This window comes from Neopelma chrysocephalum, unplaced genomic scaffold (genome assembly GCF_003984885.1).
Source record: "Neopelma chrysocephalum unplaced genomic scaffold, ASM398488v2 Primary Assembly neopelma1_104, whole genome shotgun sequence".
Classification (NCBI taxonomy): Eukaryota; Metazoa; Chordata; class Aves; order Passeriformes; family Pipridae; genus Neopelma; species Neopelma chrysocephalum.
The window spans coordinates 582-17,310 of NW_020897768.1; the positions used below are offsets into that span (position 1 = coordinate 582).

Consider the following 16,729-nt stretch of genomic DNA (forward strand, 5'->3'; position numbering starts at 1 on the left):
CCAATTCACCCACAAGCCTTAAAGAGGTTACCTTTAAACAAGTCTACGTCTTTAAAAGATAAGTGATGCAGTGAGTCTTCTCTTCTTTAGCTCTTATTCTGAAGCTTATTTGCATGCAGGAAATATCTTCTCCAACAAGTTACATTCTGACAATACTAACACTGCATTGATCTTTTTTGAAATTAAAAAATTCCCTACATTACAAATACTTCTTTGCTTCCATGCTCCTTTGTTTTCATATTTTGCCAAGCATTTGATATATCAATAAAGACAAAGCTGCTGTTATGTTGCCAGAGCAATAGATTGCTTTATTTCTGGTTGGGGTTGTTTTGGTTTTTTAGCACTGTTTTTCACTACCACAATACTAATTTACTGAGCTGGGGTTGATGTTTTGCCTTTTTTTTTTTCTTCCAGTATTCTGGGTCTCACCAAAGGTGGCAAGGCTTTCATCTCTTAAAAACCTTCAACACAGTTTCTACGTAATGGTCATCTGGTGGGGGTTTCCTTGGGCTGCCAGGCTGCAGGAACTTCTTAATTGTAGGCATATTGCTCATTTTGGTTTTAAATGCCTAAAAATAATAAGAAAACCAGAGTAAGACAGAAATTCCACCACATAGAAACATGATTTACACAGCACGGGGAGATGATCAGGATTTCCCTCTAGCTCCTGAATATATGCATGCTCAATAACAAAATTACCTGCAACTGAGGAAACCCCGACAGCACAGCAGGAATTTTCTCCTCCACTGCTAAAATTGCTTCAATTAGCTGAACATCTGCCCAGCTGAATTTGTTGCCCACGAGAAAGTCTTGGCCATGTTGTTTCAAAACCTGGAGAACACAGGAGAATGTGGGCTGCAGATGAGAATGGGACATATGTTGCCTAGCAGCTGAGCCTCACGGCACAGCTGTAGAGCTGAACAGCAATTATATCTGAAATTTCAGGGTGGAGTTTTCAGCTGGAAGCTGTGAGCCTAAATCAATTCTCTGTTGTTGGGGGGAAAAAATGAACTCTTGTTCTTTTCATGTTGTAGTACACAGACTACAAACGCTGGTCATTCAGTAACGAGGAATGATGATAGGCACTGGGAACAGAGACAAAATCATATGCTTAGGTAGCCTAGTAAGAGTCATAAAGTTAGAAATAGGGATAATCGAGGAACTAAGAAGCAACTTAGAGAACTTATAAAACTGCCATTTATTTTATCTAAAGTTATGTCCAATGTTGATACCAGAAAGCAAACTTAGAAATGCAGAATTACAAAGCTAGCCAAGAAAAATCCCTGCCTTTGGGAACAGGTTATTATGGTCATAAGAACTTCTATGATGTTCATCTTTTATTATTGTTTTCCATCAAAACTAGATGAATGTTACCAAAGTGGGAAATGTTGCCAGATGCATGAATAATATGGGTTTGGTTTGTTGTTTTTGGAAGTGGGATGTGCAGAAATCTATGACTATGTTTTACTAAAGTACTCCTAATCTCTCTACCTAATTTATTTGCAAGGGATTTTTGCATTCTTCCAATGAAACTGTTCCAAATTAAATTAAATATAGCAGAGAGATGTGCTCTAAACATGTAAAAGTATGGAACTATTCCTTCAAGGAAAAAAAATTATGTGTGCTTGCTTTTACTTCAGTGAAAAGTTTTGCTGTATAGCTGAGAACATTTTGCTTTGTTTCCTTTGTAGATGTTCAAATACCACAGCCCTGACAACACAAGTCAACAAATAGATGAAAACATGCTGCTGTATTTCCCCTTCTTTGAGATAGCCAAGAAAGCTGAGGATTTGGAACTGACCTGCAATACAGACAAGTTCTTATTTTAAACAAACTTTTTTATAATTGTAAATACAATATATGAAAACGCATCCTTGTTTTCACGTACCTTTTCAAAGACTGGAAAGTATCTGTTAGTTGCCCTCTCCTTAATTGAGTCAAGATTTTTCTCCTTTGCATCAGGTGGAGAGAAAGGAAACATCAAAATCATTTGCATCAGATCTGATATTCCTTCCACATACATGTCAATCCTATTGATCAGGAGAAGACAGTAGAAAAGAGCACAGAAGTTATTTTTTCTGTTTTCCAATTAACTAAGGCAACTTAGAGGAATTTTATACCACCAATATAGTGGCAATTTTCACAGCCAAAACTAAAAACAAACTAAACCTAAATATTTTTTAAAAAGAATAAAAGCCTGCTTCTGTTTAGGAGCATTTCAGAAGCAGTTGTTAAAACTTACTGTGTTAGCTTTTCTCATACCTTTATACTGGATTTACAGGATAGAATTTGGTTTGTATAATGTAGCTATCAAATAACAGATTGCTCATTAAGGGAAAGGCAGTGTTACGTACAGGGCTCTCTCCTTCAAGTCTTTCCCATAGAGATTGTATTTCCCTGCTATGTAGCTGAGGATGGCTCTGGTCTGCACCATCTTCATCCCATCGATCTCAACCAGGGGCACTTGCTGGAACAGGAGGACTCCATCTAGGGTAGAGAGTTAGCCTGTTAGTTCCTCCTAGACTGCAAGCTGGACAGGAGAGCAAGAGACTAAGCACATTTCTCTTGCAGTGTAGGAGACCACTGATGTCTTGCCCTAACTGCAAAACTCCATGCAGTAAAGTAACATTGTGGGAAAGATCAAATAGCCTGTATCACACTTCTGTAGCTAGGTCATTGCAGTGCAGCTGGGCCCTGGCTTTACAGCCTTACCAGAGCTTCACTAGCTGCTGGGAGCTGACAGTGCCTGCTCATTTGCACTTCTGGACCCTGCCTCATGCTGGCAGAAAAAGCCTGAACCAGCATTTTCAACCCAAGGAATAAGAGGAGAATAAAGATATATGTTAAATCTGAATTAAAAAAAAATCCAATTATTTTGAATGATGATCAATTCCCTGTCAGGAACAAGCGAGTAGAAAGAATGAGAGGGCTAGTACTGCAGCAACACCAAGCTTCTGGAACAAAGGAAGGGGTCAGGCAACTTTAAATATCATGAAGCTACAGATCTAGGGGCAGAGGTTGTGACAGCTGTTGGTGTTTAAGTAAGTTTTACATAGTCACTGCAGGACAAGAGTTGGAGCGTCCCCATAGATTTTCATTATAGGCCTGGCCTCAGTGCCATTCCACAACAATTTAGGCCTATTCAAAAACATCTTTGTAATCCCATTTTCCACTGGTGCTGGTAGGAGCATTTTTCTGAGCCTTCAGTGAGGCATCTCTGAGAGCTAAGTTGACATAGAGATTTAGCATTGCAAAGTCAGTCTATTCTAGACCAGTATTCTGCTGGACTAATTCACTGTCTTTGGAGATACTCCCTCCTCCATTTACATACTAAGGGCATCCAGAGAACAATCCTGCCCTGTTAAAAAAAAAAAATCACAGCAAAACTCCAAATCCAAAGAGGCAAATGTCAATTTGCATTGCTCAAAAGTTAATGACATCTTTTAATTGCTCAATTTTAATCTGTTTGGTGAATTCTTTCAGGTGTAAAGGTTCATTTTAACAGGCACATCTGTTTGATTTTTTCTCCCCAGAGCTGTTAAAATACCTCACTAGGCTACAATTAATAAGCCTTCTTCACTTGTTCTATATTATTAATTTACAGTTGCAATTCAAAGAGTAGTTCTCTCTGCAGCAACAAATAGCTTGTATTTGTTTCTTGTAAACATTCACAGAAAAATCACATGTCTTCATGTATTTCCAGAACACATCTCTGCAGCTTAAAGAAGAAGCATTACTTGGTATTTATCTAGCAGAAACAGTAGAATGAGAAAACTAACAGCTCTGCAAGGGTTTTTTTCAGCAGGAAGATGTGAAGTGAAAAATAAAATTTGACTTTCTGGCCCTTGACAAAAAGTGATGCAACAAATGTGACTGAACTGAATACATGGTTTATTTCTTATCTACAGAAAAGAGGAATCCCTCTTAAAACCAGTAGTGGACTGCTTCTCTTCCTTTGTTTTGCAGTGAGGATGAACCACTCCATATAATCACTGCATAGAATATATATATGCAGGATTAAAAGCAGTTTACCAGTAATTTCAGGGGTTGCATTGTGCTGTCCAAAGGTAGTCTGCAGAGCATACATAAAAAACCAGTCACCTAGACCTACTATTTGCAACCAACCAGCAGAGCTTGTTGAGATCCAGGTAGCAACCTGGGCAACCTGTGGCTACACAGATTGCACCAGACTTGTCATCCTTCAGGGTACAGGTCTGCCCGGCCAAAGCTATTTAACACTCAGCCTCCAAAAGAGCTGTCTATCTTCAAGCTGCCTGTTAGGGACAGCCCCTGGCCCAGGCATCTTCCTGATATTGTGGGGACATTGCTTAGAGGATCATCAGCTGGTATGGGCCAAAGTCACACCTGAACCAGTCTAATGATGTGGTGATATCTAAACACAGGATACCCTGACAAAAAGCGTGTTGGTAGGAAGAGGAAAAAAAAATTAGAGGGATAAGTAATGTGGAGTTATTTCTGCTGAGTCCTGTCCTGCACAACTGGCAACATTCCAGAGGTCCCTTTATCAGGATGACTAATTTGTCTCTCTTCAACCCATTATATTAAACCACACTTTTTTCTTTGTGTTCTCACCCTCTAAAGCTCAATATATAGATATAAAATGCTTGATCTTCTTTATAAAAACTTCCCTATCCTTTTCACGACTAATTTTTCTCCCTGGATATGAATAAGCTTGGATGCTGTATCCAGGATTGTATCACTCTGTCTAGATTACTAGTCCTAAATCCTAAGAAGGGCTTTCATTTGGGCTTTTAGTACCTGTGCTATCATATTTAGAGCTATAACTGGTTTCTTTACACTGCACTGCCCTCCCACATTGTCCAAGTCCCAGCCAAATGGACTGGCAAATTAAATTCTGATCTACTTGATACCACTTTTTAATTTTTGTTCATTTTAGCTCTACTGTCAGAATTTCTTTAAACACAGCTAATCCTTTCTGAGCTCAGACTGAATGCCATCAAGTCCTCTTTTGAGTCTCCTGGTATGTCTTGGCAAGCTCAGCCTGCTGTGAGGTTTCTCTCATGTGTCTTGGGCAGCAGGTAAACTGTGGGGCACGTGCACCCTGTAATGCTCCTCACAGTCCCAACTCCTTCCCCACCTTGGCAGCAAGGTCCTCTTCCAGGGTGGCTGCGGTGGGGTTCACTGCTGGATTTCATCTTACCAGATATCAAGGGCAGTGCCTGGGGGTATGCACTGGTGTTTAGGAACTGATCTCATCTCTCCCAAGGCTGACACGAAGTCTTTGCTGCTTTGACCATGTCAGGCTTTCCACAGGTCCCTCCGCTGGCTCCATGTTTTTGTCTAGGGGAAGCTTCATATCTGAGGCTTATTCTGCTTAGAACTGTCACTAGGGTGTTCACACAGAGCTTACAGAAACAGAAACTGGTTTTCCTGGAGATTTTGGGGCCATGTCAGCCTTTCCTTTAGAGGCTTATCTAACTGCATTCAGAATCAACACAGAGGTACATGTATACTCATCAACTCAACAACAGCTCAGGCCAGCTGGCTGGCCACATTCACTCTACTCCACCCTCTCTGCCTATAGAGTATGATGGTTACCTCTGAATGACATCTTGGAAATGGCCCTTGGTCCAAGACAACTCCCAAATGATGCCTAGAAATTGCTTAGGAAGTGCTATTTGCCATGGACCAAAATTGTGCCAGGAACCATGCTAACAGTTCAACAGCATAGATAATTAAGATGTATTTTAGCTTATAGGAATTATATGGCACTGGAAATAACAGGTTATTCAAAACTAGTATTGCAGTACTCAAGGTATGCACTTAGAAGTTTGCATTCATTTAAATAAACTATTTTTAAACCACACATTCAGCTAAATTGGAGAAATATTTTCAGGGACCAGAACTCAGGTCTTGGGATTCTTACCTTTGATTAACTTGTCATATTGTTCTTTTGTTTGCAAAAAAACCTCTTCAAACTAAAAAGGAGAGAGAATAGTGTTACACTGCTGTATTTGAACACTTTTCTTCTCTAAGTGACTGCACATAACCATGCACAGAGCACAGAGTCAAGTAAAACGTAATGGGCCAGATCTTCAACTGCTCTGTATGAGCCCAGATGTCCTGAGGATCCCACGCACACCCTGACAGCTGATGGGGAGCAGAAGGGCCTGGCCACTTCTGCATCAGGGCACTGATTCAGAAATAACCTAAATGCAGGTAGAAACAGAGAGCAGGCATCTACAGGAACAAGACAGGTTGGAGCCAATGCCAAGGAAAGCACAAGGTAAATTAAATATTTCTAACCCCACCCCAGTCAACAACACTCTTCTATTAGACACACTGTAACTGCAAATTAATAAGACTGAGTTAAGGTGGTTTTGCATGGCTAGAAAAATCAGGTTAAGCATAATGGGTCAAAATGGGGATTTATTTAAAGGCCCTTCAGTAATTTCTTAAGAGTATTGATACTAGCCCTAATAAACTTTAAGCTCAGCTGAGTTTGCATCCCAAGTATTAACCACCAAACAAAGTAGTTACAAAAATGCAGTCCCACTGGCCAAATGAATTTCACCACCCTCATGGGGCTGTTTATTCTCCACATCTGTGTTAAATTGTTCCTCAGTGAAGCCAGCTGAGAACACCAGTCTTTAACACTGTACCAAACGCAAACCCACCTCCACGCCGGCTGCCGCCAACAGCCATCGTATGGGCTCCATTCGCCCCCTTCCATTCAAGTAGGTAAGCCTGGGCTTCCCTGACATGCTTCTGCACTCCTGGTTCCCTGAAAAAAATGCTAAGCAGACAACAGTACCTCTTAAAACTGGTGTAAGCACCATTATTTTGAGGGGAGAGGGCACCTTTTATTCTCACTATGCCTATTGAAGTTTAAACTTCATCTGCTTTAAAACATAAAATGAGAGATGGACCGATGGCTCCATACCACCTCTGTTAGGAAAGGAAAGATGTGTGAACCTATAAAGCTTCCCCAGTGCTACTAGGGAGGTTTGTTATGATTATAAGCAAACACAGACATGTTTAAACAAGCGGTATAAGTCCCTAGCTACAGGGGAAATCTTGCTGCATTTTAAGACAATTATACAAAGGCACTGAAAATCCTACCACATCTTCAGGGAGGTTACTCACCCTCATTGACATAGTCCTCATTGAAAAGATGAAAAGAAGTTCAAGGAAAACATGTTTTACTGGTGTGCTGGACTTTGTCTAGCTTTATTAGCCATATATGCATTTTGCAGCTTCAACTGCAGTCCATTTCTTTCCTCAAATAGGGGCAAATGAATTGTTAATATTTCCTTTATTCCATGAAACAGGATGAGCTTCCTTGGCCATCCTGCATAGCTACAGCCTGTCTCCTTGCTGCTTTTGGCAGCCTTGAGGTGTCCCTCAAAGCCAAATCTGGAAGCACTGGCTTCAGATGCTCCCAAAAGTATTCCCCAGGGCTTGGGGAACCTGCATGCCCAGGGAACAGGCACATGCAGGCTGTCTGACACTTGCTGCAGCATCACCTCTCTCAGAGTGAGCAGCAGAGACAGTGTGCTTGTATTGAGCTGTTTCATATGTAGGGACAATCAGCTGGACTATCTGAGCTGATACTTCAGTATAAGTATTTCCAAATTCAGGCCTTCATTTCTCTGTGCTTCATTGCCCTAATTACCAAAAGAACAGGACTAGCAGTCCCCTTCACATAGATGTTTGTATCCAATCTAATGATTGGAAGAAAAAAACCCATTAAAATAGACATCCTAATCATGTCCTAATGGCCCTAATTTTACAGATGACCCCAGTTTTCTCAGAGCTAAAAGCCAAAGCTGCAACATTACATCTGCCACGCTTTGCATCCACTTGACATTTCTCATTTGAATTGAGCTCGGTACACTCTAGTTTATGTTTTCTTCAAGTCATAGTGCTTTGTAAGTGTACTTAAAATAAAGTACATTTGGAACATATTTTGCCAATACTTGATTTTAAAGAATAAGATCAAGAGTTCTCCCTTGAGCAATTTCAGTAGAACAGAGTCATGTTACTAGAATAACTAGGGATATTTTGGGTAATTTAGAAAATATAATCCAAATACACTTTAAGGAAAAAAGCATAATGTTCAGTTTTAAAGTGTCAATAGCTGTTTCTAATTACAGTTGCCTCTAGGACAGTGTTTTATTAATTTCTGCACGTTGTGTGACAAGCTTTCACTGTAGGGCAGCTTATCTACATAGTTCACAACCACTAACTAATGCCTCTTTCATTATCATACTTCTCAGATATGTTGCATCCATATCACTTCAACACAAATTGCCCCAACTTGTAATGTGCAGAAACTTAAGAGTAAATAAAACTTTTATTTTAACTAAAAAAGCCAATGACTGCAATATCAAGCATATGAAACTTAAACGTCTTGGAAAAATTACCTATTGTTTGCAGAACAAAAGTGCAGGGAGTAAAAGGCTTTATGTATCATTTTACATGAACAAGAAATTCTATGGGGTTTTAAATTATATGAGAAGAGCAAAGACAAATGGAGAATTAAAACTTGTCATCAGATTATTTTTTCTTTTTTAATTAAGAGTAACTCTGTCAGCTCCGAGTGGATTTTAGTTGTCTTGAGCTTCCAACACAGGAAAAAACCCCTTGTTTTTTGGTTAAAAGTCTCCTTAATCCTTAGATCGACTGAATGTATCTCCATTGACTGTACAGGGACCTGACACTGGTAGCTCACATACAGGCAGCTACTTTCAGTTCGTGGGTCTGGACCAGAGTATTGCCTGAGAGCTCGGTTTAGTTGCCCATTTCTATGTGACCACTGACTCTTGAGATTTTCTGAAGGTCAGCAGATACAACCCTTGACTTACTGGAAACCATGCAACTTTTTCTACTTTAAATCAGCAAACCTATTCATCCAGACTCTCGATGCCTTTTTGCATCTGGGGGAGTGTTGAGCTGACATAGCCAAGGCTCCCTCAGGACTTCACTCAGACCTTCACTATTTTTCTAGTTTTAGTAAAAGACTTCCAGGATGAAGTGTTTAAAAAAGTTGATCCATTTTTGATAAGAGTATGTTGATGCTTTATTAATAACGAAGCAATCTTGTTTAGCTGTCACCCATTCCTTACTGTTCGTCTCAGCTGGAAAGGGTGTCTCCACTTAAGTTACAACATTTATAAGAGAAAGGTAGAATTATCTGGGTTATCTGCTAAATTCTTCAGCAAGAGGAGTAGCGTTTATCTGAAAACCATATTAAAATCATTCAAACTCTTCCAAAACCAGCCACTAAAAACAAACGCTTTTTAGGAGCTGTAGGATTCTGCCACCCCAGATAAATCTTTCAAGCAAATAGCAAAACCCCTGATACCAATTATTATCCAAGATGATGGAGAACCATTCAATGGACAACTAACAAGGTAAAAACATTCAAGCTGTTGAAGCAAGCTGCAATTTTCATAGACTACCAGACTATGCACAAGAAGGGTAAGGAATAGCCTCAGGGATGGTAACTAACGTTGAACCTTGCCACTCTTACTCCTTTCACCTGAGGAAGGAACTGCACATCACAATTGTGTAGTAACAACCCATGAAGCATAAAATGCTCAAGCTGATTTAACAGATGTGTTGTTTCTAAATCCTAATCTGGAACTGTTGGTGGATGGTCATATTATCTGAGTAGCAACTGGGTTATTGAATAACTGCTGTGAATGAAGCAGTGGAGGCTTCACTGCTCAGTCTGAGGCTGAGTGCACAAACAGCTGAATTATTTGCATTAACAAATGTCTATTAGCTGTACAAAGAAAAGACTAAATGTTTATGCTGATTCTCAATGTGCATTTGGAGTATGCCATGCTACTGGGCAGTTATAAACGCTGTGTGGGTTTATAACTTCTGATGGAAATAAAATATCAAATGCTTCACAAATTACTCAACTGTTAAAAGCTATAAAATTGCCAGAGAAACTTACTATCATTCACCAGCCAGACCATGCCAGCAGAAGGATAAAAGAAGATCTAGAAAATGGTCTAAGAGATATTGCTGCTAAAGATACAACACCACAGCCGTATGAAATACTTGTCTTACAAGCAGACCAGTGGTCTGAGCTGGTGTTGTTTGCCCCTGAAAAGATATGTCTGACTACTCCTGCTGAAGAAATTGACTCTTGCAAAAGACAGAACCAATCAAAGTTTCCCAGGGAATGTGGAGAACAGATGCAGAAAACCTTCCTATTTTACCTAAGCAATACCTGATTCTCACAGTAAAAATGCATCACAATACAGGGCATTTTGGGACTACTGCACTAGCACAGACACTGCTGAAGAATTGGTTCATGACAGGAATTTATGCTGCAGCCAAATAAGTAACTGCATTTTGTACGCGCTACCCTAATATCTAGAAAAGACTTCAACAAAAAATTTGACTATATACAAATGTTTTTATTGTTTTTGTATAAACTCTGTCTTTCCATCCTATTTCCTAGTGAGCCTTAAAAACATACCTGTCCTGAATTTCTCTGGGCATGCATCTCAGGCGTGCAAGAACAATTTAAGAGGGCATGTCCTTCCAGAAACAGCAGTACCTGCATTCAGCATGAAGTGCCCTTTAGCCCTGGAGACGGGACCAAAGTCCAGTGGGCCATCTTTCCTGCTCAAACCCAGAAGAGACCAACACAGTCTCCTGCACACTTTCACCCTCCCACACTTTGTCCCATCAGCAGTTTCATGGCTGCCTTGCTCAGCTCTGGACTGCACTGTAGGATTCATTTCCTGGTTAAAACATGTCTTTCTCTGGTATTCTCTCTCCTACAGCTTTCAGCTGGTGAGTAACTATCAAGCCATGCTTAGTCTATCTGGCACACAAACTAAAGAGAGCAGAAAATTTACATTACCCCAGCAAATTTGGAAGTAGCTTCACTTAAAATAATCACTCAAATGCTTTAAGAAAAAGGAATTTCTAAGTCAGTACTTACCTTCTGGCCCTAACTCAGTCTCCACCCAGCACAGGCAGGTTCCCCAGGGCTGTTTAAACTTTGCAGTCCAGGGGAGTTTCCGGCCATACCCAATTAGAGAGAAAAACTCCCAATGCTTTTAAACTTAAAGGCGTATGGCTCTGAAAATTGACACCCAAGGCACACACTGTCAGTTTGATGATTTGACTAGACCATGAGGGTAACCTCATAGTTGCTATGGTAGCTGTCTGTTTGAACTGCTCTCTTGGAATTTTGGCAGCATTTTACCCAAATACAAGAGCAAGACATGTTGAAACACTGAGAAAATTATAGATTTTTCTGGGTTATATTTAGGGTATTTGAAGACAAACCACTGAAGTTTCTAGGTTTGTTTCACTACTTAGCAGTAATCCTGGTTTTTTACTTTCAGTGCTGTATGGCACAGAAAAGTTACCCAAAGTATGGGATAATAGTGTTCCATTACTTTGAATATAGTATCAAGCTTACTTAGTGATAACTTGATAAAAGCCATTTTTGTCACAACCTCACCCTATGTCTTAAGGCAATAGCATTAATTTTGGAAATTGCATGCACATGGCTAGTACTCAGAGATGAAATAAACTATGATTTTCTTACCCTGTTTCCATGAGAAGTAACTGTTTCAGCTCTTCTATGTATATTTCAGGTGAAAATACCAAAACTGAAAGTGGATGCAAACAGACACAAGGGTGGCAGAGCAGATGGAAATGGGATTTGGGTGCCAAAGATCAGGGTCTCTCCTCTAGCATAGACCCACATGTGATACTGGGCATCACTTTACAACCCTGCAGCAGACATCAGTACAGCTAATCTGAAGATCTGTTCCCAGAACCCACACTGTTATCAAAATTGTATTTATCTGTCTAAAGCCACAGCATCTCACAATGAGGAATGTCAGGACAAAAGTCTCTAGGTAACTATCTTGGGGAAATCCCTCCAAAGCTGCTACTTTCTTTTTCTTCATAGCTGGAGTTTCATTATGGTTTCTCTGCCTGGTAATTGCTGGCAGTCTCTTCTAGAGGATGCACTTCCAATAGAGGCTTCTTGCAAATTTGTAATTTATGTGCTTCAGAGGTTGATGGTGTCAGTAAAAAACCTCTGTATGATACTTCTTTACACTTTGCCTAATTTTAACTCCCTCTCAAGTTCATAATTTAATGAATAAAGCATACCATTAAATGCATGCTTCTGTATCTTCTATGTCAAACCCAGTTACCACCAGGTTACCCCACACAAAATTCCCAAGTATGGTTCAAAAGTCCAGCAGATGCCCAAAACAGTTTCTAGCAGGCAGCATGGGTACAGCATCCTATTTTGGAAGGTCTGAGTGTGATGTCAATGCATGCCATAACACACTAGCTGGAAGCAGTGCCAGCCAGTGGTCCCTATATGCCTAAACCAGCAATGCAGATGGGGCTAAAGTAGGAATGGGGCACATACAGGTATAGCTGATTAAGAAAGGAGCATTTGTTCACACCTGTCTGTGATGGCAGTATTAAATCAAGATTAATCTATTCCTGCTTTTGAGGTCTTTGGTATCAGCACCTGAGTGAAAGAGCTGGTTCAGGAACAGCGACCACAGCAGAGCATGTGTGTGACTGTTGTCACTTGGCCCCCTCTGCAGTCTCAGATGCTGACAATGGCAGCAAAAGGCTTGACGGCAAAGAAGAATGGGAGGAAGAGGTCCTTGATTTGAGGTTCAGGGATGAGTGGTCAAGCAAAAGCATTCTGACGCTTTTTGGATTTGCTGAACATGTCCACACCCATCTTTGACTATTGTTCCCTTCTACACATTCCTGTTTGACAGAAGGACTTTCCACCTTGTTTTTATTTTGCTTCCAGCACAGCCTTTCATAATGTAATTAGAAAGCTCCTTTGACATCTGAAGGTATCATATCAATGAGGTTACTGCCATCTGTAACTTGAATAGCTGTTCTGAACCTTTAGAGAAGAAAAGAAAATAAGTTTCTTTTATACATGCTTTGTTAAGCCACACCCATGAGTTTTCAGGCAGCGGCCATGGGGCCCAGGTGCCACTTAAATGATCTGGGGTTGGGCACAGGCATATTTTAAATAACGTGTATACCATGCCCTGGCATGTCAGGTTCCCACTGTGCTCTGTGGACACACTTCCTTGTGCTGTAGATGAGACCAGTTCAAAGTCTTCTCGAAATTTGCCTACGTGCAACCCTCACAAACCACTAAGCATCTGGCTTGGGGGACCATGCCTGAATACAGCATCCTCTCAGAGGTAAGCACAGGATACATCACTAACTGCCACTAAAGAATTAAACACAGGAAGGTAGGAGGATTCTCCCCATGCTGCTTATTGCACTCCTAAACTGAAGCACGCCACCACTGTGATAAAAGTAATTAGAGTCCATGTGAATAGTTAAAACAAGTCATGCATCACTTAAGCTTGGACTTGCTGCAAACTTTCAGTGAGTGCACTGGTTCTGTTTGGGAAGCTTTACTGGCTGCCCAAAGACAAGGTTAACCAAGACTGTTTCTGTAAGCTCTTTGGCACGCAGCCAGACCACTGGCACAGAAAAGTCTGATTTACACCCATTGTGCTGCTGGTGAGGGGAGGTTAAACGGAGAGCTGGTTTACAGAATGTTGCAATTTGGATTGTTTAGTGTTTATTGATCTAAGTATCTCGGTATGGTCAAAGGGCTGATTTATCTAGTCACAAGATAGGCAAGATCAAGGTCTCAAAGCCAATTGAAAAATAACTTCAGTAGTACAAATTTCATTGTGAAATATTTATCTTAAATAGCTTAATAATTAAGTAATTATAATTAAATATTATTATTATATTAAATATAATTAATATTTTAAAAAATTATAATGACTTCATATTTTGATCAAAACTTGTGTATGTTTCCTCTGGTCTCTGGTATGTTCTGGGAAACTTTCTAAGACTCTCAGTTTATGTGCATTGTTACAACTAAAACTACTACTAATCTAAACTCAGGTTTAAAGAATCTTTTTATTTTCAAAAGAAGATATAAAGAAGTAAAGCAGAAATTTCAATTCTATTTTTGTCTGCTGTTGACCAATTATAAAGCTAGACAACAATTTGGTTTTTTTCCAATTAAAAATACTTTTTACAATAAAATAATTATAAATATTGACCACTTGAACAAATTTAAAATCAGCTCTCATCCTGTAAACTTTTTTTTTTGGCTTGTTCTGGTACTTTTAAAATAAAACCAGATTTATTTATACTTCTCAGACAAGAGAAATAGGTTTTATTGACCACAAGTCTATTTCTTCTCCTATAAAACACTTGTTTTCACTGAAGTTTTTTTTCCCTGGAGTTCATCAGAATTTTCAAAAGACCCCATAACCCTAATACAGATTTCAGTATTAATATATCTTCAAAACAAATATTCTCTCCTTCCCCTAAACCCTCTTACACAGACCTGTCAGCATAAAAAAGAGTCAATGAACCAAGATTAGTGACACAGTATTTATATAGCCTAGAATTATCCCACCTTTAAGATGCTCTTTATTCACTGTTTGGTAGCATGTTCAAAATTATAAAACGATTGGGCTTTAATGACATTTATAAGTAATGATCTAACTGTGCATTTACCTTTCTTGTAGATAATGTAAAACAGTTTGTGAAATGTAACTTGGCTTCTTCTCTAATGATGTTTTCAGCATGAGACTCATTTGTTCCTGTTGCATGTGCAAGATAGTAAAAACCTAGAAGAACAAAAATCAAGGTTGAAGTCAGAAAAGGGGTTGAAAATGACAGCAGGTGGAACCTGGCTTCATTTCATGGTAAAAAAATCTGTTAATGCTACAGCTTGTTCATCTGGATTCATCATTGCTTTGTTAGCTGACAAACTGGAGGAATTTCTTATTTGTGGCAATGTTGTTTACTCTTGCTTTAAAAGCCTAAGATTGAACACAATGCAACTACTAAGAATAGGGGTGGAAAAAGTTCTAATCATAAGCCAACAAAAGCCTGTTAAATCAGCTTCATCTGAAGGTGGCTCAGGGCTGATGACAAGGAAGAAGGCACTCTCCTAGAAGTAGATGGTACAGCCTCAGAGAAAAGTATGTGCAAATCAGATGGTACAAGCTTACAAGGCAAGGTATAAAACCATACAATGATTAGTAGTGGGATAATCTGCCTTTCAGAATTTAATCTTCCTGCACTAGGGTGAAGTCAAGCTCTTTTTCTCTTCCCAGAAAACATAACATTCCATTCCATCTTCTCCTGGATGATGTTTCCAGATGTGAGATTAAATAGTTCTGCTGCAGTGTAGAAACTGATCTGAAATGGAAAGTTGTAGTTATAGGGCAAGCAATATAAACAAATCTGCAACATAACTAAAAAGTTGTCCCCAGTTCTGCATTAGGATTAAGTGATGCCTATAGCTAGGTAGCTCATGGGTAAATATTACAGCTGGACATAGAGTTACAACAATGAAAATTTGAAATTTTCACTATACACCAAGGTCACATTAGCTTTTTTGGATGCCAGTGCCATTCTGGGAGCTGGTATATGGCTAATATGCACCATGTCCTTCAGTTTCTTCTCTTCTGAGTTTCTGCTTCTCACATCAGTGGGAATTTAGGCAAACTGCATTTAACAAGATGAAATGCATCCTGTTTATTCATTCACAGCATATTGATTCCGTTCACTGAATTTCAACTTTCCTCCCTATAGTCAATTCCTCTTTTATCTTCTGTGAAATGTGCTATTTTTTGGTTTAGCCCTTTCATAGAAATGTGAAATAGTGAAGTGCCATGGATCTAATTGCTGTCTTCACCTACCTAAAACATAGTTACAGAGGAGCCAGGACCAGGCTTTCCTCAGAGGACCATAGTGGAAGTAGGAGAGACAATAGGCACAGGCTGCAGGACAAGAAATTCCAAGGGATGGCAACAAGGAAAGTTTCACAGGTCAAAGCCTGGAAGGGGCTGCTGGTGATATGTATATATATGCCTTTCTCCCCTGCACTCTGAGGTTGCTTGCAGATGCGCTTCCAGTCAGAAGCTGAGAGGTTAAACATGCCTTCCAGATAAATTGCCATCTGGTGCTATTATTTATTTCTGTTGACTACAAAAGTAGTCACAGTTAAAAAGTGGGCATCTGGTGCTTAGAGGATTGAAGTTACTTTACCAGGCTTCAGGTCCTTCAGGTCCTTCCCACGCAGGTGGTATTTTTCGGGCTGTATGGCTGAGAATTGCTCCAGGCTGCACCATCTCCATCCCGCCAGTGCCCACGGAGGGCACTTGCCGAAAGAGCAGAGCCCCACCTGGGGGCAGGAAAAGTAAGGTCAGGCTAATTCTATGCCCACAGCTCCTGCGGTGTTGAAATGGAGCCCGGGAACACGCCGAGGAGTTGCCTACGAATGAAAATTTTCCCCGCAGCAAATAGAAGAGTTTTTCCTAGGAGCAAGACCGAGATTTAATGCAACTCCGAATTTCGTGTTCCGAGTGCAGCCTGCCGAGAACTCCTCTGCACCAGCAGTGCCCAGACAGAGACCAGGTGTTCAGCTCCTACATACCTCCTCTGGAACATGAACTTCCACCTCCTGGACCTCAAAGCTGTGACCATCACACATGAGTAGCTCCAAGGACACCAGCAGCTCCCAGTGATCCCCACGACACATTTGGAAACCCGCTGAGAGACTTACAGGCTTATTTGTACCACATAAAACCAGACACTGATGTACGGGGTGTTGGCACCCCAGGGGCTGCAGCAAGGCTCTGTGAGGGAGCTCAGTGCCAGACACTGG

General features: G+C 40.2%; 1 protein-coding gene and 1 long non-coding RNA gene across 2 annotated transcripts; both read right to left on the bottom strand.

The window, feature by feature from the left end:
- Positions 1-287: 287 nt before the first annotated feature.
- Positions 288-11,080, bottom strand: LOC113973655 (glutathione S-transferase A4-like). The gene is made up of 7 exons (XM_027696047.1): positions 10,952-11,080; positions 6,660-6,778; positions 5,909-5,960; positions 2,355-2,487; positions 1,889-2,030; positions 700-831; positions 288-569 (listed from the first exon to the last, which is right to left on the bottom strand). Exons 2-7 carry the CDS (start codon positions 6,744-6,746, stop codon positions 447-449), a joined length of 669 nt encoding a protein of 222 aa, XP_027551848.1. The 5' UTR covers positions 6,747-6,778; positions 10,952-11,080; the 3' UTR covers positions 288-446.
- A 3,277-nt stretch (positions 11,081-14,357) lies between these two features.
- On the bottom strand, positions 14,358-16,163 carry LOC113973657. The gene is made up of 3 exons (XR_003536318.1): positions 16,111-16,163; positions 14,569-14,681; positions 14,358-14,395 (listed from the first exon to the last, which is right to left on the bottom strand). It is a non-coding gene; the product is annotated as an uncharacterized LOC113973657 (long non-coding RNA).
- Positions 16,164-16,729: the final 566 nt, after the last annotated feature.